Source organism: Musca autumnalis, unplaced genomic scaffold (genome assembly GCF_047663935.1).
Source record: "Musca autumnalis isolate F117 unplaced genomic scaffold, ASM4766393v1 scaffold_3, whole genome shotgun sequence".
In the NCBI taxonomy this organism is placed as follows: Eukaryota; Metazoa; Arthropoda; class Insecta; order Diptera; family Muscidae; genus Musca; species Musca autumnalis.
In genome coordinates, this window is record NW_027411866.1 from 133045518 (window position 1) to 133072721 (window position 27204).

At 37.0% G+C, this 27204-nt stretch overlaps 1 protein-coding gene across 9 annotated transcripts in view; it reads left to right on the forward strand.

Moving 5' to 3' along the window:
- sd (TEA domain transcription factor 1 homolog scalloped) overlaps nucleotides 1-27204 on the forward strand; it is a 610455-nt gene that overhangs the window by 564377 nt on the left and 18874 nt on the right. For all 9 annotated transcript variants that reach the window (XM_073974451.1, XM_073974457.1, XM_073974449.1 and 6 more), the window contains one exon: nucleotides 25442-25572. In XM_073974451.1, coding sequence (XP_073830552.1) covers nucleotides 25442-25572 — 131 coding nt within the window. The remainder of the gene's footprint in view (nucleotides 1-25441; nucleotides 25573-27204) is intronic.

Genomic DNA, 27204 nt, shown 5'->3' on the forward strand with positions numbered 1-27204 from the left:
ACGTAGGTTGGTGTCTTTAGGGAAAAATGTCTTCGAAAGATCTACCCAGCAAAATTTGAAGGAAGGGGTTCCATGCGATGACGTGATTTCATGACACCTTTTGCATTGGTTCGTGAAAGATCCGATCTTTTAATTTGCATTTGAACCAATGCAAAGGAAGTCGTGAACGATCCGATCTTTTCATCAGCATTTGAGCCCATGCAAAGGAAGTCGTGAAAGATCCGATCTTTTCATCAGAATTTGAACCCATTCTATCGATCCAATAGAGATGAATTTTGTGTTCTTATACAAATTTTTCTAAATATATAAGATTAATTATTTACAATAGGCTTGATGTTGTCGGAGACTCGAAATCACAACCAACGTTGTTAAAACTCTCGTCGTAATGATAATGTCATTGCAAAGGGTTGGTGAAAATGACATGTCAAAGCATTGGTGTAAATGACATGCTTTGGATCCAAAAATGAATAGCATCTTTTGGGGTCCAAGCTCATATAAAATTCCTCGATGAAGAGGCTAAAAAGATGACATGCCAGATCACTTGTACCCACGATTGAATGGCATCTTTGGCATCGCACATTTTGCTGGGTACTGGCGAACCTTTTTTGACGGTGAATATCGACGATGAATGAAGAACGAGCTGTATCGCCTAAATAACGACATTAGTATTGTAAATGTATAAAGTTACGATTGCATTGGCTATGTCATGTCATGCCTGTCCTGTCAAGCCATGTCATGTATGTCTGCCATGTCATCATACGATATTCCAAATAGGGAAAGAAAAGCAACAAATTGAGAGGAGTGGATATTCATTTGTAATTCGGCTTATAAGACAAATGTTCTGTAGAGAGAGGGCCGCCTAAGTAAGTGCAGGAAATTGGAGATTAGTAAAGGAATCCAGATTTTTTACTGTAGGAAAAACTTTTTCTAAGAAGTTTTCTAAGGACTTATAGAAAATGAGAAACAGGTTTTGAGGTTTTCTACGAAAATGAACTATCAGGACATTCCCCACGAGAAATAAGGTTACGGAGAGGTATTAAAATAAAAAAGTATCCTATCAAGTTCAAGTGTTATAGTGTCCGATTTACATTTACATTCATAGCTCGTTTAAACCAGGTAATAGTTGATTTAGATATTATTTTCTCAGACATTACATAGAACACCAAATTAAGTCGCCTCATTTTTATACCCTCAGCATTTATACTAACTAGGGTATATACACTTTGATACGACCAAAAATGTTCCTCGTCAAAATAACCATTTTAGACCCCAAGTATGCTTGGACAAACTTCGTTTCAGACAATTTGGAGTCGATTTAGCCATGACCGTCTGTCTGTCTGGCAGGCGCGCGCGATAACTCTCGAACGGATTAACCCATTCGAACCAAATTTTGCACGAAACATAGTTTAAGTTCGAACATGGACCATATCGTTCCACTCCTTCGGGTACCTTCCACACAAAAGTTCACAATTTTTCTGTAAAATGGTGTGAATGATAACTCTGGAACGGAGCAATCGATTTGGTCCAAACTTTGCATATCGTGTGGTTCCATCCAGATATAGATCGGGTTCGAATATGGACTCCTTCGTGTACCTCCCACACGAAATTCGGAAAAAGTGAAGTTTAAAAGCTGCTCTCGGCCCGTTTTGGAATTGTTTTCAACAGGTTGTCCTTGCGGCTCCCTTTACGACGATAAAATTTTTTTCGGGCGCAAGTCCACACTTCCGGATATAATGGCAAAACTCTCCAAGAAATCCTGGCCGCACGAAATAAAATGGAAAATTTGTAAGACAATTGGTCCAAACTATGCACATTGTATTATTTTACCCAGTCATGTATCAGCTTGGAATATGGACTATATCAGTCCACTCATTCAGGTACCTCACACACAAAATTCGGAAGGAGTAAAGTTTAAGAGCTCCTCTAGAATTGTTTTGAAATTTGTTCAGTATGGTGTCCCATCGGCCCCCTTTCAACTGTAAATTTTTTCCGGAGAAACTCCATACTTCCCGAGATAATTGCCCAATAACTAAAGCTAACTAAAATGTCTAGTGTGCAAGATAACTCTCAAACATTTTCAAAAATTTCCTACAAACTTAGTTTAACGTAATTTAATATTTCGAGCAATGAACGCAAACAAACAAAACGATTGCCGTAGCAATCACACAAAGTCACAAACTTTTAAGTTTCTCTAAATCGTTTCGTTCTTAAAACAAAACCACAAACCTTTCAATGTAAAAAGACAAAAACCGTACTATTACTGAAATGTACTTCGGCTATGCTTTGCCGAGTTTTATCATTTACCACCGAAACAAAAAGAATTTTTTGCCAAACATTTGCTGTGTGAAATGATTAATGCCACTCTCAGACACACGCACACACATTTGATTGCTTAACAACCCTATCAGCTAACATCAACGTGCTTGGAACATACTACGGTTGACGTTTCCAACCACCAAACGAATAACTCATTGAATCGTCCATATTTTTCGAACATATTCGTTTTCTATCTTATGTTGTTGGATTGAGAACTTTTCGCTATTCGTTTTGTTCGCACTCACGAATGTAAAATAAAACGAAACAAAACAGCGAGTTCGGTCAACGTGGGTTATGTTTCGTTTTGTATTGTTCCTTTGGAAAATACGAAATGAAACCATTGGAAATGTTTCATAACGTATTTTTACGTACACTGATTTCGAGTTATCAATAAATCAGATGTATGCTCTCTAAAAAATGTTAGTATATGTCAACGATTTGTTACACAGAAAAAAATATTTCAAGAATTTTTACATATTGTCGTTCGTGATGTGGCTTTTTTACACTGTACAGGTACCTCACATAAGATACATGTGCAGTTTCTTATATCCGTCCGAAAGACACTATTTTTTCAAAAATATGTAAGATTTTCATGAGATGCAAAATCACTTTCCTATTTTTCCCTATATTCCCAATATTTCCTCTCTTGTTTGTTATATGCTCTCAACTTTGTTCTCGTTTTCTTTTGAATGGTCTCATCGTCTCATCATCACATTGACACTGTAACAAGAAACCACAACACAACCTCCACCATCGTCTCACCATCACATTGAGACTTTATCAACAAACCACAACACACACAACAACTACCACCGTCGCAAAAATTTTTGTTAGTTAACTGACAAACCGAACAACTACAGTGCGTTTGGTGTCAAAAAACAAAGTGATTGGCTGTACGATATAGTTCGCATCTGCAATTTTTTAATTTGTTTAATATAAAGGCAACATCTAATATCTTAACCTAGTGGTGATAGACTCAACATGTATGTATGTGCATTAGAGTTGTGTCGTTCATGAACGAACCGGCTCAAAGGAACGATTCCGCGAAAAGAACGAACGGATCCGTATCCAGCTCATTCTTTTATATCGTTCATTTAGATCCCCGATGGACGAGTCATTGCTGCTTACAAAATTAGCAGCATTGGTTTTGCAGTCAAACTCTAAACAAACGCTGCGTTAGCGCAAGCAGCACAAATTTCCGCACAAAGCAATGATTCAGAGAGCTACTCTCGCTCAGTAACTCACCTCATTCAGTAGCACATCTCGGTCATATATTTCTTTTGCACCATTCGTTCATCTGGTTCTTTCATATCAAAACCACCACCACTACGTTCAGAAACAAAACCACCCCCATTAGCACACAAACAAGCAAGTGACACAAATGTTCGTGAACGAACATTTTCAAAAGAACGATTCGGTGAAAAGAAAAGTCATATGCAGCAGAGAACGAACGACTTCAAAAGAAAATAACACAGTCAAATGTATTGTTGAACGAAAAAGAGCCAAAGAACGAACTAAACGACCCGGATCTTTTTGGTGAACGGAATGAAAAAGATCGATCCGCTTAATGAACGAGATTGCCCAACACTAATGTGCATATGGTTCATATCTCACAAGACGATAACCACTACAGTGAAAATCATTAGAAGAAAAACGGTGAATTACAATAATACAAAATAAAAACATTAATAAACAAGTAAAAAAGTATCAGTCGGCTTTGCCGACAATGATATACCTTCAGCCTGTATATATTGAAACAATTTTTTCCCAAAATTCCAAACATGGTTTTTAAAAATTTTGGGAATTTGAACCGACAAAAATGTTCATTAGGATTAGAGATCAAAAGTTTTGAGGAGGAGATATTAAAAGGAATGGATTTACATTGACCATTATGGAAGTGGATCTCCAGCCACTTTATATGGTGCCATAGGGGGTTTTTACACCCTTCGGGATGTTTGCTCAAGAAGTATGGACTTGCCCCTGAAAAAACGTTTACTATCGTAATTGAGGCAGCGAATTCAAGTTGCTTCAACAAAATTCAAAGTGATTCGATATCAGGTCATAAAGTGAACTTATCCGAAATTTTGTGTGGGAGTTACCGGATGGAGTGGACAAATATAGTCCTGATCTATTTCTAGTAGATATATTAGGATGTATAAAGTATGGACCAATTCGGCCACTCCCTTCATGAGTTACCGTATGAACACATTTTCCGAACATTTTTGAACTTTTGTGGACCTGAAGGAGTGGACCGATATGGCATCTTTTCAAACTTAAACCATGTTTGGACAAAATATTACTAAGGCCAAATTTTGGACCGAATCGGCAGATCCGTTCTAGAGTTATCTTGCGCTCCAACCACCTCACACGGTGTCATAGGTTTTTTTGCAACTTTCAGGTTATTTTCTCAGGAAGTATGGACTTGCCCCTTATAAAACTTGTACCGTCGTACGGATGGCAGTGAATACAAGTTGCTAAAACAAAAATCAGAGCGATTCGAAAGATGGCCCTAAACTGAACTTTTCCGAAAATGTGTGTGGGAGGTACCCGAAGGAGTGGGCCTATTAAGTCTATATTGAAACATTATCTAAGTCGGGTACACATTTTACGATGGGCAACGTATGGATCAAATCGATTACTCCCTTCAAGTGTTATCGTAAGCAGAAATGTTCCGAACATTTTCGAACTTTTGTGGGGGAGGAACCTGAAGGAGTGGACCTATATGGCCCATCTTCGAACTTAAATCAAATCTGGGCAAAATATTTCGATACCCAAAATTTGAACCGAATCGTTTGATCCGAGAGTTATCGTACGCACCAGCCAGCCAGACAGACGGACGGACATTGCTAGATCTACTCAAAATTGTCTGAAACGGATATCGTACAAACATACGATGAGGCATTATTTCGATGAGGCACATTTTTGGTCGTATCAAAGTTTAAATACCCTCTTTAGCCTAAAGGCTGAGGGTATAAAAACAGCAAAATTGGTCTCTGGTTTGGTTGGTGGTATGTGGTGGTTGTCGGTCAATAAAAACAAAACAACTCGCCAAAATTGTTTTTTTTAATCTCTCAGAAGAAACCAGTATTTTTTGGCTTTATGAAAGGCGTTCAGAAATTTGAACATATTCCTAAAATACAGTATTTTTTTCGTGTATATCCCCTCATTACGGTACCTACAAATTTCACGTATTTTGAAGCAAACTCGTGATACAAAATCAATTTTTTTTTTGGTCAGAGGCTGAGGGTATACCTCCGTCAGCACAGCTGACTGATATTTTCTTACCTGTTTAAATAACACTTTTCGGAGTGTGGCCGCCATCTTAAATACCTCGTCTAGCTGACCATCGATTACTGTTTCCTTGTTATTCTTCTGCCTACTTACTGCTAATTTGATCTCATACTGGCTTGACAGTATCTTAGGTTTCCTCTACCTTGGCAAGTTTGGACCTGCGGCATTTTTTTGTTTGTTTGTTGTGTTATTTTTGCCTAGATTGACTAGGGTTTTGCTCTACACACTATGGACGATATGCTTATAAATTGCTTTCATTGTAGTATTTCAATAAAGTTTTTAGGGAAAATGCTTTATGAGAATGAAAGAAGAAAAGCAAATATCCTCTTCAAAATAAAAGGCCATGTCTTGAATTTATTTTTCATTTTTTTTTCTATAATTTTCTTGGGATTTTTAAATACTTGCAATATCTGATTTTCTCCTAGGGCCTTTTCCATTATTCACATTAAAGCATCACATTAAAAATACCCCCACACTTAATATGCTGTTTGGGTTTTTGCCTTACGGATAAATGGAGTCATAATCTCTTATACGGATAAAGTGTGACCAGAAGAAAAATTTTCCACTAGATTATTGTAAATAAAATTAACAAATTTTCCAGCAAATATGCCGCAGCTCGTTGCATGGCTATCAATGCTAAAACATACATATGTTTATATACATGTGTACGTGTGTGTGTGTGTGGAAAGTCGCATAATGTGTGGGGGCAGCATAAACAATATGCATTAAATAAGATTACAGCACATTTCCTCATCAACTTTTTGTCGTTGCCACAGTCGTCATCATCATTTTCATTGTAGCCATAGTCGTCAGTTCTCTTCGTCATCGTCATGATCATTGTCTCTGCCGTTAATGTTGTCATATTCCAAGTTTTGTTCGTTTCTTACCTATAGTTTCCTTTAACTTTTTTGTGGCATTATTGTAGTTTGAAATCCAACAACAGCAAAGTGGCCAAAGTGACAGATTGAATGAATGAATGTTGCAAACAGTGTCTATCATTTGTTAGTTGTCTTGTCTGACTGTGTTCGTACTCTCCCGCTTCCTCTCTTCGGTTGTTGGTCTTAGTCCCCATTCTAGTCCTAAGCAAAAAGTGTGGATCTTGTCATATCTATTGCAGGCATTACACAAATCCCATCATATCATAAAAACCATTATGACCTCCTACGCTGTTGCTGCTTAGATGTTTTGTCAATGTTGTTTATTGTTTTTTTTCTTATTTAACTTCTTAACTGCCTGACGGACTGGTTGGCAGATTTCTTCTTTACTTGTTTGATGATTTGTTGTGTTCCTTCATTTGGGTGTTTTCGGTGCAGTTTTGTTGCAAAAATGTTAAAAATAAAAAATGTCACAGAAAAGTTGGAAATTGCTTCAATGGTTTAATGTAATTTAACTGACTTGATGATGATGTGCAACAATATGATAAATTACTTTTTAATTAGTAATCAAGGAAAAAGTACGGGATGAAAAGTGCAGCATTATTAACTCGTAGTCGTTAAATCATTCAAAAAATTAAACTTTCGTATCAAGTTAAATATTTTTCGATTTAGAAAACCCCGATATGTTCAAATGAATACATCAGCAAGAGAAAGTTAGAATATTATACTTTATTCATTTTGTTTTTTTTTTGGATTTTTTTTAATTTTACAAAGAAATCAATTTGAGTTGGTCCATAAGACAATAGCTTTATATTGTCCCCAGCTTTGGGCATGTTTTTTTGTTTGGGAATGGGCATGTTTTTGGCTTCTAATTAAATTGCAATCGAAACATATGACTTATGCAAAATGCATAATTTTTTGCATATGCAAAATTTATGCATTTTACACATTTTCTTATGCAACAAATATTTCAATAAAAGGTACAACAATTTTTGTATGTACAATTTTTATACCCTACACCACACAGTGGTAAGGGGTATTATGTCTTTGTGCATTTGTATGTAACATACAAAAGGAAACGAAATAGACCCATAGTTCCTTTTGAGGATATACATATAATCACTTTCTGAGTCGATTTATGCATGTCCGTCCGTCTGTCCATGTATTTTTGTTCGCAACGTACAGGTCGCATTTTTTGTCCGATTCAGCTGAAAATTGGGGACTATATTTTTTTTTGCCGTAGGAAAAATCTGTAGGCGAAAATCGGTTCAGATTTGGATATAGCTCCCTTATATATTTCACTTATTTGCTGCACCAATTCGGTCTAAAAATAAGTGTGCCAAATTATATCGAAATCGATTCAGATTTGGATATAGCTCCCATATATATTTTCGGCCGATTTCACGTATTTTTTGTACCAAACACGCTATATATGACCGATATCAATGAAATTTGGAATGTGTAACTGAATTCGGTCTGGAAATAAATGTGCCAAATTATATCGAAATCGGTTCAGATTTGTATATAGCTCCCATATATATTTTCGGCCGATTTCACATATTTGCTGCACCAAACACGCTATATAAGTCCGATTTCAATGATATTTGGAATGTGTGACTGAATTCGGTCTGGAAATAAATGTGCGAAATTATATCGAAATCGGTTAAGATTTGCACGGTGTGCCTTAAACAAATTGAACTCCTATATCTCAAAACGGTAAATCCTGCAAAAATATCATAAAGGTCAATCCTGTGGAGAATTTTCACAGGCACAACATTTTCTTTAGGCCCACTTACATAGGACTCGCGGTTTCTAAGCAAAATCGTGAAAACCTAAAGAACCCCTAAAAATGTGAACTTAAATCGCGATTTATTTGATTCTTGATATTTCTCATCTATGAGCATTGTAGTTTCAGAATCTGCAAAATCTACCCAGGTGTATGCTCCTTCCATTTAAAATTAGTTAAGGCGCACCATGTTTGGATATAACTCCCATATATATTTTACATATTCACAGTGGCGTAGGGTATCATATAGTCGGCCCCGCCAGACCTTGATCCTTTCCTTACTGGTTCTGTTTAAAATTCTTTTCAGACAAGTCAATAAAATAGTGTATAACCACAGATTCAACCTTCAAAATACCGAAAATCGGGAGGTATCGTTCTATGGGGGCTATATGAAGGGCTGAACCTAAACCGACAAATTTTAGGTGGAAAGTTGTTTACCCCCAAGGAAGACTTAATACCAAATTTCAGCCATTTTGGTGGGATATTGTGGCCACAATCTTCAAAATACCGGAAATCGGGAGGTATCGTTCTATGGGGGCTATATGAAGACGTGGTCCTATACCGACAAATTTCAGGTGGAAAATTGTTTACCCCAAGGAAGACTTAATACCAAATTTCAGCCATTTTGGCGGGATATTGAGGCCACAGCCTTCAAAATACCGAAAATCGGGAGGTATCGTTCTATGGGGGCTATATGAAGGGCTGAACCTAAACCGACAAATTTTAGGTGGAAAGTTGTTACCCCCAAGGAAGACTTAATACCAAATTTCAGCTATTTTGAGTGGATATTGGGCCACAACCTTCAAAATACCGAAAATCGGAAGGTACCGTTCTATGGGGGCTATATGAAGAAGTGGACCTATGTATATCGAGAAATTTCAGTTGGAAAGTTGTATACCCCCAACGAAGACTAAATACCAAATTTCAGTCATTTCAGTGGGATATTGAGGCTACAACTTTGAAAATACCGAAAATCGCGAGGTACCGTTCTGACAAATTTTAGGTGGAAAGTTTTATACTCCCAACGAAGACTTTATACAAAATGTCGGCCATTTAAGTGTCATGTTGAGGCCACAACCTTCAAAATATCGGAAATCGGGAGGTACCGTTCTATGGGGGCTATATGAAGACGTGGACCCATGCGGACAAATTTCAGATGTAAAGTTTCATACCCCTAACGAAGACTTAATACCACATTTCAGCCATTTCGGTGGGATTTTTAGACCACAAATCCTTGTATATATTTTTGCATATGGTTTTGCTCGTAGTGATCGCACGCTCACTACACTGATTGCTTCAAGCAATGCTGAGAAGATCCATTTTTTCTGTTTCTTAGAGATTTGAAAGCTTTTGGTTGTCATTCAGAGCTACAGATAGTTCTTCAAAATCTTCAGCGTGGAACCAATGATCAGCCAAAGTGATGGAAAGATTCTACGCAACATGTTCCTGGTTTCACTGGTTGCTTCGCCCCATGCTGATTGTAGATTAATTTTTTCCAGTGGGTTTTCAATCATGTGGGAGCTTATTTGGGTAGTCATTCATAGCTATAGCCAATTGACTACTTAACCAATGATCATCCAGCTAATGAGTAAGAAATAATTGAACAAATTTTATGCTATCTGTTCCGGATTTCAGGCATCAGAATAAAAGCAAAGCGAGATAAAATGACACAAGAGAACGAGTGTGCATTGCAGATATTTGGAGCCTCAGTGGAGCGTCGGAAGACACGAGTGAGATGGAAGAGAAACTTCATGTTGTTCCTCCAGCCGTACATCCTTAATCTCAGTTTTGCCATTGTTGAAGGCTGTTTTCAATTAAGCCCAATTGCTCATCAAATCCTGCACAAAGAAATCCTTCTGTGGTTATTTAAGCTTTCCCAATTTTATAGATTCAATCTTGAGGACCACGTTCCGATACTCAAAGCTCTTAAGGTGTTGGTTTCAAAGTACATGCTCAACTTTTCCAGATAAAGCATGCTTACCAATTACTCCTTCATTCGAGCAGCTTCCTTGCAGATAGACTTGTAGATTCCTGACAGGCATGGGGTTGGGATGTGAATGCCCTTAGCGGAAAGCTGAGTGTACACCTTTTTTTTAATTTTTTAATAAATTTTAATTCATTTTTTTTTTTGTATTTTTATTTTATAGAAAGATTTTTTTCTTTTTTTATTTATTTGAATTTTTTATTATAATAAAAAATTTATAAAAAAATATCACTAGTATCTAAGGCTATCGGCTTAAAAGAAAGTTATAAAAACACTCATATTTTGATGAAAAATAGTAAAAAAACATAAAAATTTATTTGTGACCTTGACCGTTTTTGATTCTCCGGAAAACTGATTATCCCAGCAAAAATTCGGATCCGTAGATAACGGAATGTAACCCATTACAAAGCTATGTAACAAGGTAAAACTACTTGCTAAGTAATGAGTACGGTGGCACAGAGCGAGTGTGTCCGACTACAAATCCTAGGGTTGTGTATTCAACGCTCACCGTCGGCACGCGAGTTTTTTTTTTTTTTTTTTTTTTTTAAGAATATTAAAAACATTGGTGTTGCACTTGTACGCGTTTAAACAACCCTTAATGTTCTTGCGCATAGCAAAGTGTGTAGTGTGTTCGGCTACAAATTAGAAGCACGCGTGATCAAATCCAGCAGAGAGCAAAATAAAATAAACATTTTAAGTGTGATGAAAATGGAAACAAATTCCACATCAACTGTTCTAAAAATTGAACATATGCTTTGTTAACTTATTTTTAAACTTCTAGTGGTCATAAATTAACTAGTTATTCAGCGCGACATGCCCCTGTTAAGATAATGGGTTAGTAAGCTGTTTTGTAAGTAGTTACGACTACCAAAAAGTACTATAAAACCGAATTATTTGGTAATGATTTTTTTTTGCTGGGATGTTATCACTCGAATTATGAAAATATCTATATTCGTTCAAAATCTTCAGGATTTTGTATAAGAAATTTCGCTAGTTTTGTACAAATTAATTGCTCATGTTTTGCTGCATAGGGCTTTAAGCTTTTAACAGACCTTTAATAAATGACCGCTCATAAATGTGGTTTATGTAAAAAATCATCCCTAAAAGGTAGGCAACGGAAAAGCACACATCAATAAAAATTCTAAGAGTATATGCTAAAATAAAATTTTGACTAAACAAAGCGCCTTCTCTAATTTGAATTTCCCCTCTAACTTTAATCAATAAAATTCACACTTTGCACAATTTTTTTAACGCCCATATACATATTTCTTAATTTGTTCTACAATATTTGCAATAAGTTTCATTTTCCAACAACGTTAGATATTTTATGGCCTACACACAAAGCTACATACAGATGTATACATCTACATTTAGATGTGATAGAATGATTTTAATTTACACCATCTAATCAAAAAACTAAACTGAACTGAACAGAGGTCAGCATTGTCTTCTATGCCATGCTGCGGCACATAAAACTCAATACTCAATTGAATTGAAACAATTTCAAATGAAAGAGGAAACATTGAAAGCAGGAAAACCCAGTGCATTTTACAATTTTACAAACATTTGTTGGACTTTTGTCTCACAGCCATATCTATGTGTGTTCGTTCATTCATTTCAGTTCAATTCATTGCGGATGATGATACCCTGAATAATGGTCATCAAAGTAGTAGACTAGTCTACACTGCTAAAAAGAGAGATCACTGAAAGGGGTTAATTGGGATTTCAATTAAAAACAAAGTGTTGGCATTCTCAAATGAACGTTTGTATGTATATTTGTATCTGTGAATAAATTTAATCAAAACTAAAGTGTTGTTTTGAAAAAAAAAAAAACACAAGAAAAAAACATCATTGCTGTAGCGATGAGTGGAACAATTGCAATCTATGCCGCCACCAATTAATTTTGCACTCTTTTCATTTGGTGGGGGATTTGAAATATTTAGAAATTGCAATTCCTCTATATTGATTACAAATTTTAACTAAATAAAAAGGAAATTAAACTTATTAGAGAGCTGCTTGGATACTTTGTCTGCAGGCAGTGTATACTTTTAGGTGTTTGGTTTTCAATATCCACCCAACATATGGTCTGTTCCAGAACTGCAAGAATCTACTCATTTTTTCGATAACGTAAAGGAAAAATTGTTAGCCTAGTAAAAAGTTGTAGCTTCTTGCAGGTTCTGGAACAGAGCAATATTTGAAAATGAACATACATATATCAAAGTAATTTTAAAATTAAAAAAATAAAAATAAGAAAGCATAATTTAATGCCGTCTATCTACCATAAAGTAAAATCTGTTTTTAGGAGCTTGATTAAAAATAACCTAATGTCTAGATTTAATACTATTCCAACAAATTGAGCATACTTTTGGGCTTCTTAGCTTTTTATAAATTATTTCCTATATTTAGGCTCTTTCACATGAATTGTAGCCACAATTTTAGGACTTTTTGTCACTTTGTCAGTTTATGCAATTTTTTTGTTTTAATTTTTGTGACACATTTCAACTCCTGAACCAAGAAAACAAAACCCCTTAAGCCATATTGTGACAAAAGAAAAAAAACACAGCCCAACTTTTACTGCTAATTAGCGGTGTTTGATATTATTTTCAATTATTTACACTAATTATAAAGTTTATGACAAAAAAAATATCTTTGGCTCATCAAAACTGTACTCTTTGGCATATTTTCATCTCAGTGGCGACATCAACAGCAGCAACAACAACAACGACGACGATGATGATGAGCAAAAATTCGCTGCTGATGATGATACTCAAGCAAACGACAAAAACTTCTTCCTTTTTCATTCACTATTATGACACCTTGGATCTCTGTGTGTGTATTTTTCAGCTATTTTTCCAATGCGGAATATCTGTGGGGCTTGGTGGTGGTGAAAATTTTTGCAGAAAAGAAAAACGACAGAAAAAACACCACTTTGTTTTTGTGTTAATTACAAAACAATTTTCCGCTTAACACACAAAGTATACGAAGTCGGAAAAATAGCAGGAAAAGCTGGGAAGTATACAGAAAAAAGAAAATTCTTTGTAAACTTCAGGAAACTTTTGACAGTCATTATTCACACACACACAAGCTGAGGCACAAACACTCATACAAATTTTCATAATCCTTACATTATGCACTTTTTGCACGAGGGTGTGTTCTTAGCAGGAAGGGAAATATTCTTTGGTTCTTATGGTTCATTTTAAACCTTCTTCTGCCTTACCTAATATATTTGGTCTTGAAACCGTTTCCGGAAATTCGTGTACTAAGTAATGGGTATGGTGACACAGAGCGACTACAAACAATAGCCTTAATTTGCATGTACCTCCGCCAGTGCATAAACAGATCCTTCTTTATAAATAGCCCGTAAATTTCAGGTGGTAATTCACAGATCATGGTCTAAAAATGTTTACAGAGGTCATCAACATAACATATGCCTCGTTCTTTATTGGTTTTTCGTAGGGTGGGGTTAACCTGGGCTGGGTGAGCCCACTATATGCAACATACATATGGCCGAAATGTCCGGAAGCACTCCGCTATGCTTTGCAGACATGTTACAATCTTGTTTCTTTCTCTTCCTCGGCTGCAGCTTGCATTACAACCGGATCACACGTCGAAGTGTTTATTGTGAGTACCTAACTTACAGTCTGTCTCACAGTGCTCTTAACACCGAGTGAATAAAATGCGTCTACCATAGAAGTAAGAGTTGCAATTCGCTGAAACGTATTTGGACGTGATCGCCTCCTTGGTAAGGAGCGCAGCCCATCGATGATCCAGGCACCCAGTAAAAATTTCAAATCCACAGTTGGGCCAAAAACTTTACTCGCGATTTAGGTCCAAACCACAGTCACGGCGATGCTCCCACAAGGGCACCCAAAACAAACTTCTAATAAGATCCGGAGATCTAGCTGGCAACTTGAACCCGTGGTACCAGAATATGGCCTAACTACTAACAGTTGGACTCCAAACAGCTCGGGACTGTGACCCCCTAAATGATAGGACAACCAACAACTAACATACAGTGTTCACGAGCTGCACAAGGGACCGCACGAACCGCGACAAAACAACACAACGAAAGCTACTCTCACGGGTAGCCGGAACGAAATTCACAAGAACAACACAACGTTGTACCAACATTCCTCCACACCAACACCCCCAACTTCAGAGATGACTACGCCAGAGGATTACCTACACTAAGTCTCGTCTTTCTCTTAACAAACACTTCACGTGCAACACTACTTTAAAAAATAAGGTTGCGAACGTATTCAAGTGCCTTAACCACCCACCCATCCCGCTGCTCCATACGTTATCTCCACATTTGACATTTTGTCAGTGCAACCCTCCTGTTCTCAGTCAGTCACGTCCACATAAATCTGTTCGATAGACCTCTTATGTGCAAAAATGCATTCAGAGATCCAAGCCCATTCACTAAGAATTCCATACTGACACTAAAGGTAAAGTCACGCCGGTAAACTAACAAACCTCCCTTTGTCGCCGTTGGTCCACCTAGTCCCCCATCTATCAGCAGCACGTCAGGAGGCCCGAGCCAATCACAACACATTTTCAGACTCAGGTGCAAGGACATTCTGTCAGTACATGCCTCAAGTCCTTAGTCATCCCACACTCACAAAAATCTGTCCCGGACAGGTCTCTTCTTGCAAAAATGCCTTGAGAGAGCCATGCTTCGTCAATAAGATTCCCCGATTCATGGTTAAAATAAAGTCTGGGCGGTCAAGTACGAACGTGGCGTCACGAATAAAATCGCACGTCTCCCTCCCTTTGTGGAGGGACCAACAGTGGTTGGTCCACCTAGTCTGTCACCTATCATCAACACGCTCCTAGAAGGACTGAGGCAATCTCTACTGTTGGCACGGCAAAAACTTTGTCCAACCCAAAACAGACTCAGCTGCGAGGACATTCCGTCAGTATATGCCTCCAGTTCTCAGTCATGCCACACCCACATTAATCTATCCTAAAGGTAAAGTCTGGCCGGTCAAGTACGAACATAGCGTCACGAATAAATTCGTACGTCACCCTCCCTTTGTCACTGTTGGGCCACCTAGTCCATCACCGATCGGCAGCACGCTCCAGAAGGACTGAACTCCATCGCCTAACATCTCCGTCCACCAGGCCAAAAGACCCGAGCCAACTGCTACACGTTAACATGACAAGAACTTTCTCCGATTCAAAACAGACTTACCTGTGGCACAACATACAGGTGCACCACATGTTGCACAGGGCCTTACCCTTCTGATCATACCAGCAACAGATGTCAATTTATCCTGCTAGCGATCAAAATGTGACGGAAAATGTATCCTCTCTGCAATAGTTATACCCAAGTACTTGACCTGACTAACTTACTGTACGTTATGTTCACCATTTCGAATATGGTCCTATCCTTGGTACTCGCCACCTCAGCTCCCTCTCGGTCACTCCAGACCCCACGACACCCATGGCCTGCTCACTAAAACCTTCCAGCGCGACTCGAGTCTCGTCTTCAATTATGATAATAAGCAGTTCATCAGCATATAACTCCCGCATCAGACAATCCATCATGAGGTTCCAAATAAATGGACCACATTTTCCCAGACCGTCTTGGTGCTTATATAGACCCATTCCGAAAGAAAGGACGTTTCTATATACTCATGCTGAAAGAAATGGCTTCCATAGACCATATCTGAAAGAAAGAAAGAAAGAAAGAAAGAGTGCCCTTTATGGACCCTTTCTGATAGACGTTCCAGCTCGACACAAGTCTCACCGTCAAAAATTATAATAATCAGGTCATCAGCATACGCACAGATCTTAAAAGTGGACGATAACTCCCGCAGCAGACAATCTATCATGAGGTCCCAAATAAATGGACCGGACCAGACCAGACCGTCTCTATAGACCTTTTATTAAAGAAAGTGTGCTTCTTTAGACCATTTCTGAAAGAAAGGGCGCTACTATAGACCCATTTTAAAAGAAAAAGTGCTTCTATAGATCATTTCTGAGAGAAAGAGTGCTTCTATAGATGCTTTCTGAAGGCAAGGGTGCTCCTATAGACCCTTACGGGATTCCATGACACAAGCCCTTCATCCACTAAAATAACTTAACCAAAGAACAAACTCCTGACACCTGATATAAGACAACTTAGCGAGCCCGCTATTCCAAGAAAGGAAGTGAAATGCATCCTTAGCGTTCACAAATATGCCAAAGACATATTTGGTACTTGACCAGTCGAAATTTCAGAAATAGGTGGAAGGTAACATAGAGGATTTGACTTTACTTAGGTGATATAACCACAGCATAAGCCCCAAAGATTGTGGACCTTAAATCCCACATAAAATGGGGACATAATGCGACAAATTTCTTGGAATATTGTGGGTTATGATCCGCTGGGGTTTTGACTTTTTTCGAGTGAGACAGGCTCCTTTTCATTTCCTTTTTATTTTATTCGTTTTTTATTTATTTTTCGGTTTTTTTTAATTATACCTCCCTCGCATAAGCACTTTACGCCACACATAGTAGCTTTCCATTATGCCACATATTTCCCCAATCATTTACATTTATAAATATCTCAAAGAGATGATCCAACAACAACATAAACCACAAATATTTTCCATCATGTTGCACTCAACGGTTGTTTAACAAAAATTCGCTAAAAACTATTGGCAACATTATTATCAACACACTAGTTGAAATATTCTTAGCAGCCAGATTATCAAACTGACTTTTATCCCTGTCAGCTCTATATCATCAGCATCATCATCATCATAATCGACAACATTGTCGAGCGCCGACAAAATATTCACAGGAGTAGCATTTTTTTGGCAAAGTATTTTTTGGCATTGGTTATTTTTTCGCTCAATCTCCTTTAAAGCTTATCCCCCCGGCCAACCGATTTCCCCGCCACATTGCTGTTTTCATAATGCATGTGGTAAATATTTCATGTAAAGCACCACTCGTCACTGTATTTACAAACAGCGGGCCAACTAATATTTCCCAAAAGAAGATACGAGTGTGTGTATTCTGAAAAAAAAATTTATAAGAGATAATTGAAATTTTTATTATCATCCTTTTAGTTGAGAGTCAGCAGCAAACACGAATGGCAAAAGGATACCCAACATCATCATCATCATCATTCCCACTAAAGAGGATGTGTTAATATGGATTTTGTTTAAGTGGAATATTCACTACACTTCACTGTCAAAAGGCCAAATATACACATACATACATATGTATAGTACATATATTGTGGTTGTGACCCCTCCCCTTCGCTTCCCTTTTAAATGGAGAAGTGTTGTAAAACTTTCCAAACCACATCTGCAACACTTTTCATCATCATCTTCATCAGCAATATTGATTTATTAGTTATCACAAATATTTTGGTAGCATATTTTTAGGGTTTGGTTTTTATGTGCTACTTGAGATTTTTTTTTAAGAATTCATGGGGGGTTTCGAGATTAAACATATTAGAGGCCACAAACATGTTGAGCTTAATTTACACTAACTTCTAACCAAATTTAGCTGCTTATGGAAAATAACTCAGCTGGGTATTGACCCAATACTAGGAAGATGTTTATTTTATGTGTTTTTAAAGATTTTGTTTATGTGTTTGCATATTTTTAGGTGAGTTCAAATAAAGTAGGTTAAAAATGAGATTTCAATGTTAATTATTGCATTTAATTAGGAAGATTTTTATGAAATAATTTGTTGCATTAACCTTGTAGTTTAATTGGTTGAATTGCATTTATATTGTTATTCTGCATTCCCTTCCTCAAGTTGACATGAAATTTTTTACTACATTTTTTATTAATATATGTAAACTATAATTTCTAATTTTAATATTTTTTAAAATATGCCATTTTAATTGATTTTATTGCATATTAATAGGAATATTAAAAAATGTATAAAGCATACTTTAAGGAGCGACCCTTTTTTAATTTATGTTTTTCAATTAGTTGAATTGTGAAACGGTTTTAAACATACAATTACCAAATGGGTGTCCCATTGTCTACCACTGGTAAAATGTTATGACTTAAGATAATTTGAAAGGGCAGTATTGCCTAGTTTTGGGCAAATATTTGAGACTATAAAACCAATACGCATTTTGCTTCCATTTTCCCGTCTCCTGACATTTTTCAACCTAAATACCGCATTACAAAGTTGAAATTTATATATACCTACATATATCATATACCAAAAAACATTTCGTTTTTTCTGAAAATTATTGCATATCATTAGGAGTATTTTTAAAATTTATTCAATATTCGTAAAAACAAAAGATTAGATTGCAAATCTTTTGGAAAAATATTTAATTTTTTCGCTTATTTACCTTCATTTTTATTCCCTTAATTTAAGGAAATCTTTTTACAAATTTAAAATCAAATTAAGATTTTTCCTTCTCCATTTTCCACATCTCCACACCAATCTTAAATTTAATTTAATTCTTATTTGATAAAAAGAAAACCTTTTCTTCTATTCTGAAAATTAAATTTTCGCACTACCACTACCAACAAGAACAACCCAACCAATTTGTATTGTTCGCCAACGTTTAATAGAAAAAAATCTCCCTTAACTTATTCCACACAACATAAAATTCAATTTAAATAGTTGTCCACTCGATTTATTTCAATATTCTAATGTCCTTTATTTGATTTTTTTTTTGCTTTCATCACAAGGGTTCACTATAACATTCAGACACGCACAAACTCACTTCTAGTACATACATATATATGTATGTATATTCAATGAATAGAGCAGCGGACCATCAACTCAAAAGAATAAAAATGATGTTTTCTAAAACTCCTGTCATACTTACAACAAACATATATACATACCTCCAATTGACCCTTAGTATTCAGAGCATCAGTTAGTTGTTGTACAGTAGTAGTCTCTGTCTCAATGGTCGAGACCACATTGTTGCCATTATAAATTTCAATTTTTTATACCAAAATTGTTTCGATAAGCAGTCAAAACAAAATTTTGAATATAAGACCTTCCAAAAAAATCTCGTTCAAGGATTAAGACTTTTCTTATTTCTAAAAATTTCCTCCAGAAACTACAAACGAATAAAAATAGTATTACTTTTAAAATTATTCTAGGAAATACTAATTTCCAGAGAACGCAAAGAAATGAAACTATTCCAGCACCAAACACTCGAAACCACAAAATGTCTACTTCTTTTTGAATCATTTCGTATTACCGCAAGAAAAACAAACACATAAAATGTCAATTTTATAAGAACCCAAACGTTACGATTGCTTTAATGTATTTCGGGCTCTGCTTTGTCGAGCTGCTTTTGTTTGCAAACAGGACGAAATAAAACGTTTGCAATGCGATATTGGGTGACACAAAGTTAATATTTCCTAAGTGAATATAGTGATCATAGGCCGGCTTTAAATTAAAGCAACAAGGGAGTGTATCATTTCATAAAAAATCATTCAATTTACCGACTACGAAAATCCAATTTGTGTAATCGAATTACAATTGTTTTGCTCTAACAATTGGTTTGATTCGTTCATAAATGAGAATGCTCTACAAAATATTTATGAGTGAAAATTTAATGTAGTCAAGAAAACAAAAGAAAAGAAAACAAACCCAATATGGAGCCGCATTTGCTCTATTTTACTCACGAGTAGGAGTACTCGAAGTGTACGGGAAGTTTAGTTTCCATCAGCGTACGTAAATATACTTTAAATAAAATTTCTAATCGTTTCGTTTCGTATTTTCCATAGGAACAATACAAGACGAAAAATAACCCACGTTGGCGGAGCTCGCTGTTTAGTTTCGTTTTGTTTACATTCGTGAGTACGAACAAAACGAATAGCGAAAAGTACTCAACTCCACAAAAGCAGATAGAAAACGAAATAGTACTAAACACATGTGAATAAATCAAAAACGTTTGGTGGTTAATAACATGCACTGTGGTATGCTGATGCTAACTTATGGGGTTGTTAAGCAATCACATGTGTGTGTATGCCTGAGTGTGTCATTGGCCATAACGCACGGCAAACGTTTGCCAAAAATTCTTTTTGTTTCTGTGGTGAATGAAACAACTCTGCAAAGATAGCCAAAGCACATTTCAGCAATCGTACGGTTTTCATCTTTTTGGTTTGTGGTTTTGTTTTGGTTGTGAGAATGAAACGATTCAGAGAAGATGAAAAGTTTGTGGCTTTGTGTGATTGGTACGGGAATCGTTTTGTTTGTTTACGTTCATTGGTTTCCACTCTTTTGTTTCCTGTATCGTTGGACCTCTCCCTCTAGAGCATGGATATCCTTCCTGATGTGCCTGTATGTGCCGGGCATACCCACAAGATGGTGATTGGGATGGCTCACACGGTAACATCCAAGCAGGTACTGCAACGAAAGCATCTCATTGTGTTGCTTTACTGGAAGAATCTTAGCCTCCTCATGTAGATGGTCCGCTGAAGATTTGAGGAGGCACCCTCTTGCTGTTCTCAGGGCGGCATTCTGGCAAGTTTGAATCTTTTTTTCCAATTCGTATCACATAATCTCGGGGACCAGACTGGCGCCGCATAGCTTACCACAGACTGACTATTGCGTTATATGTGGTCAACAAGGTTTCTTTATCTGCACCCCAATTGCTGCCGGCTAGGGACTTGAGGGCCTTGTTCCTACTTTTCAGTTTGTCGCAGATAGCTGTGGCGTGCGCGCACAACGTGAAAGTAGTGTCGAATGTGACCCCTAAAATTTTGGGGCAGTTTGTGGTCGGAATTCTGCTACCGTCGACCACGATATTCAATTCTCTTCCAAACTGCGCTGTCCATGTGGTGAACAGAGTGGCTGTTGATTTTGTGGCGGAAATCTGCATATTCCTCGAATGGAAAAAGGCGGTAAGATCGGTTAAATAGTTGTTCAGTCTCTCACAGATGTCATCAGGATACGTTACGATCTCGATGCCGTCTGGAGGGGACGGAATACAGGAGAGGTAGAGGTTAAACAGTTCCGGAGATATCACCCCACCTTGGGGAACTCCCTGTTTCACTCTACGGGGTTTGGACTTCTTGTTCCTGATTTCCACGTACGACTGGCGTCCACACATATAATTGACTATCCAACGTTTCAAGCTTGGTCGGAGGGTTGTCTGCTCAATGTCCTCAAACCGCGTGGAGTGCCTGACGGTACAAAGGCTTTTGATAAGTCAAGCGCCACCATCACTGTTCTATCGCACGTCCGTCTCTGGTTGAGTCCTTCACAAATATGTGTGGTAATGCCGTGCAGGGCACTTGTCGTGCTGTGCTACTTACGGAATCCATGCTGATGATCGGCAACTTGATAGCTATTTCTGATACTGGGGAGGACTAAAGCCTCAAGCTACGGACGACAAAAGCGAAATCGGCCTGTACGATTCACTTTTGCTGGCACCCTTGCCGGGCTTCCGTAGTGGTACCACCCTGCTCATTTTCCAGACTTCGGGAACAATGAGGGTGGATAGCGACAAGTTGAGAACTTTAGTGAGATACTCCACTCCCTCCTCATCTAGCTGCTTCAGCATTACCATGGAGATTCCATCAGGGCCCAACGCTTTGGGTGATTTAGCGTTCCTGATGGCATTGGCAACATCATCCATTGTAAACTGTGGTGGTTCCTCCTCGGCAGGAAGAGATCTGATGCGACGTAATACTCTTCTCTTCGTCCTGTCACTCTTAAGGGTGCTCGTCAAACTGTCGATTGAAATAACTTGCGCACCTCTTCAGGTCAGTCAACGTAACGTCGCCAAACGTGACCGAGGTCCTATCTTCCCTTCTTCCAGGGTTCGAGAGTGACTAAACCGTTACCACAATTCACCTATACCGGCTCCAATGTTGCAACTCTTCAGATGATTTAACCACTTGTTCCGCTTGTGCTCGCCGACCAGCCTGTTAACTTCCAGTGTCAGCTCCCTGACTCTGGGGTCATTGGGGTTGGTTCGGCGAACCTCATCACGCTCATTTGCTAATCCCGTCGCCTCTGCTGGGAAGTTTGGTCTTACTTCGGGTATTCGACCAGCAGGGATATGGCGGGTGCAGCAGTGATGATGTCTCGCAACGTCCTTTCCGCTACCCGAACATCAGAAGGATTGGGCAGTTCTCTGAAGCGGTGATTGGTGAACTCTCTGAAACCCGGTCAATCAGCTTTCTTATGATTGACGAATGTGGGGCGTTCAGAGGTAAAGAAATCGGATGGTCTGCTAATGGAGACAATTATGGTGAGATTGTCTGATCCAAGGGAAATGACGGGTTGCCAGGTAACGCCATTTGTCAGACCTGGTGACATCAAGGTCGGTTATGTCTGGCGAGCTGTGACACTCTTCTAATTCTGGTAGGGGCGTCCTCATTGACCGTGCAAAACGTAGAGCTGTACCTCTCTGGTCGTTTCCGAGGGCCGAGTTCCACATCTCATTATGCGCATTAAAGTCCCCCAGGACCAGACGTTTATGACCTTCCAAAAGCGGGCTAATGTTAGGCACGTAATCTGAGATACAGCTATTTCTCGGCGGGATGTATACGTTCAGCAACCCTATCTCGGCAGTTCCACACCTGACTGCTACCCCCATACATTCCATGTACGGGTCATTAGAGACAGGCTCAAGCGAGATAGGTCTGTATTGGACAGACTGGTGCAATAGGAAAGCTAATACCCCACCTCCACTTCTGGTGCGATCTTTCCTTAGCGCATTGTAACCACCACAATGTTGTAAGCTACAGTTGTTGTTGAGCTTGGTTTCTTGCACCGCAGCGACCTTGATGTTCTTCCGACTCATGAAATCTATTTACTCGATCTTACCTCGGAGTCCATTGCAATTAAATTGCAAAAAGGATGCATTATCTGGGATTGGGACAACAACGGCTGGTGTTAAAGGCTTCGCGTGCGGTTGTTGTCGAGGGGACTGCGAGGGAGTTTCGTAGTCAGACGACGAGGGAGTTTCGTAATCCGACGACGACTTAGTGGGGACTGTGTTCACGCAGCATGCAGCAACATAGTCCCTGTAGTAGTCCCTCACGTGGACAAGTCCAGAGCAACCCCTTAGATGCACCCACTCCTGACATCTATTGCATCTCACCGAAGGTTGGATGTGGGTTAAAATGCGGATGTGACAAACTGAGCACAGATATATTGGTCCTGGGTTTTCCTCCGTCCCGGCATGGACCAAAAGAATTCGGAGCAGGCATTCCGGGATATGCTGCTCCCAACACAGAAAAACGAAACAAATACAAACATATGTACACTGAGGTAGCAGCCGCTGGCCGGAACGTTGCATTACAATTGCACCCACATAATTTACATAATTTAGTATAGATAAACTAGTTCAATTGAACGCTTCATTGAAAAGAGCGTACGAACTGATCAGTCAATGTTCAATGAACAAAAATCAGTGAGCAATTGAACGATGAAGGAACGAACAATGTCACGTTCACGTATGCAATCTAGTTCTGCATTTACAAAATTCACTCTAAATCCAACGGACTTCAGATGAGTTTTCATTTGACGTATACACAAAGGAATTGAAATCCACTCTACTTCGTAAATGTAAGCGTACTATTAGTCTTAGGAATGCTCAAAAAAGAATAAAACTGCGAAATATTATCAAATAAAGAAGTTATATATTTTTAAAAAAAATCTATTTTGACAACAAGAGAAGACATCCGCTGGGCTTACAGGGCCACCTTATTAGTGCGTCATGAAGAAAATCAAAATCTAAATCTGGCAACTCTTTTGTCCACAGTTAACTTATGCAAGAAAAAAATAGAATCATCACGTCCAAATGACTTTCTATTATACTCTACTAACTTTGAATGTATCTTCCGTTTCCTTGGGTTCTTCTGATTCTTTTTCTCTTTTTTTCAAAGTCAACTTGTATGTCCTTTTAGATTTTAATATAAAAAAGAAGCAAAACGTTTATGTCTGAAGGATCTAATATGTTTGTAACGGTTCTATGCCTTGGGGTATGGAGAAAGTTTTTATATACTATGTATATAAATGTGTGCATATTTATATATATTTTTAAAAATTCTTCCATTCTGCTCCCTGTTTAGATTTATAACACTAGAAAAGTTCCAGCAAATGCTGATGGCAATCATTAGATTGTTGAAGTTAATGATAATGTTGGCAATGATGATGCTTCTACGTTATGTATTTAAAAGTTTAGCGTTTAAAGTGTTATGATGAGCTGTAAATGGTTAGGAGAAATAGGGGATTTTTTCTCATATAAATAAATGTAGATAGAGTATATGATTGTCACCATGTGTTACGCTTCTTACTGAGACAAGAATCTGCTACTTATGAAATTTATAGAGGGGAAAAAATTGTAAAATGTTAAACAAAAAATTAAGCATAGTAAATTTTTGCAGGTTCTGGAACAGACCAATTTGTTTTTGTTTTTATCAACCATTGGACATTTATATTTAATAGAATTGTTACTGCATACTTTTAGGTGTTGTCATTGTAATATTGAAATATATTGCATTCCTTGAGCAAATGATATTTTATATAAACGAATATTGCATACTTTTAGGTGTGGGTTTTGTAGTAGTCTTTCATTTTACAATATAAATGCAAATACATAAGGAATATTTGAAATAACCCCCATCTCACCTTCAACATTTTATATTTCTTTCCTTTTTAAAAGAAAAATATGTTACCCTTTGAGTAGTTCGTCTTTCATTTTTACCTTCATATTTATTAAGACTGCTGCTGGCAAGATTTTTACATAATTTACATATTTTTGTTTACTTTTTTCATAATCTTTTTTCTTTTCTGTTCCGAAAGTTTTTTCTTCTGCAACTCCACCCAACTCTTTCTTTCTTTCTTTCTTCATCTGTCCATTACAAAACATAAAATATTATGTTTGTCTATAACCTTTTACAAAAACAAAAACATAGACTTTTACATAGTTTGTTATTTGTTTGGTAGTTTCCTCTTTTTTATGCTTTTTTACCTGGCTTGTTGCTTTATGACCAAGCCGGCCATAAAGGAGAAAATAAACTTTGTTGCACAGCTAGCCTCTGAAATAAAAATATATTTTTGTTTTGCTGTTCTTTTTTTGACAAAGAAAGAAATAAATTCCTTTCTGAGGAGTGTAGCCCTCAAAGAAAAAAGAAATATATGAGGGGGGTGATCAAAAGAAGAATGTTACCTATTTTATAATAAAATTTATGAACGTTTGCTCTAACTTATTTCTTCCTTATTTTTTGTTTTATTTACTTACAGGACGCAATGAACTTATCGCCCGTTATATCAAATTACGTACCGGCAAAACGAGAACCCGCAAACAAGTCAGTTCTCACATACAGGTGTTGGCCCGTCGAAAATTACGCGAAATTCAGGCGAAAATCAAAGTTGTAAGTCCAACTGTTCACATGTCTGAATAACAGAAACTGTTCATCTCCAAAATCGTAATCATTCTAGTTTTAAATGATCTCCCCCAAATCCTCCCATATTTCCTCGTTCCATACCAAATTTTTGTAATCATATTTATTTATCATTTATCGAAATATATATTTATGCTATTAAAAAAAAAAATTAAATCAATTTCATTTTATTTATTTTAATTTGTATATTTTATGTATGTTCCGTTCTCCTCTCTCGTTTCATGCTTATTTCATCCTTTATCCATTATTCGTCTTATTCTACAATTGTATATTATGTATGTATGTAAATTTCATGAGGTTTTATTACATGAGAAAAAGCAAGTTTTGGTTGGAGAAAAGTTTTGAAAATGTTTGAAATTTTAAAAGATGCTGTAAATATGTTTAAATTTGTACATATTTACAGGTGCAAAAAATTATTATTTTAATTGCATATCAGAAGGAAGTCATTAGTCCCTAAAACTATGCCACGCTATTTTTATTTTATTTAATTACTTAAAAACCAATTTTAATAAATGAATTTCAGTTAACTTCCACCCCGATTGGAAGCTGTTTCTGTAGAGCGCATTACTAGTCAGCCAATTGAGTTCTGATATTTGTTAGAATAGAACTTGAACTCAGTCTTTGACTCTTTTGAAGTTCTCAGAATTTTGCTCTCTGGTATTGAGGAAATTTTAAAATTAGTTGCATACTTAGGGACTATTTTTCCCACAGATTTCTAATAAATGTTTTCCTCAATGTTTTACAAGTAAATAAATGTTTAAAATTCGACAATATATTATTCTGATTTATAAAGCATACGTTTAGGAACCAACTTCGCGAAACAAAATACGTGGCATAGCTCTTCGGCAAGAATTAAATTATAAATATATTACAGTGGCATAAATTGGGACTATTTTCCACGTGGTATAGTGAATGTCGTGTTGTAAAAATAAAAATTGTTTGAAATTCTAAAAATATATTATTTAAAATTAAAAAGCATACTTTTAGGAAACACCTTCACAAAAAATGTAGCATAGCTCTTTGGCGAAAATGCACTTATAAAGATATCAATTAATGGGAAAGCAACTATTTTTTTTCAAATTCATTTGCAAAAAATTTCCCAGTTCTTTTATATCATTCAATAAAACACATTTCGTCTTGCCTCCCCCCTCCGTTCAATCTGTCCATCATTTGTTGCTTTGGCAATTTCTACATTTTTCCCATTTCTTTTGCTGTTGTTGTTGCTGAATATTTTTTTTTAATTTATACGAGTATTGTATTTATTTACGAAACATTGTTTCTATGAAATGAAATTGCATTTCGCCGACGTTATAAAGTTCACAGAGCTCCAGCGAGAGAGAAAACACTTAACTTACTTTGATATTTCAAACAGAAAAGATGTCAGTACGGGTACATATATTTAATAGTATACCAATATAAAAATTGCAACAACAACAATAGAACAGCAAAATATAATGGATATATGGGTCACAACAACATGAAAAATGTATTAAGGAATCACACTTCACTTCAGTTCCTGAAATTTGTTTCAATAGAAAAAACTTAACCTCATTTCCAGAAGAATTTTTTTCAATAGAAAACATTTTTTATAGAAAAAAATTG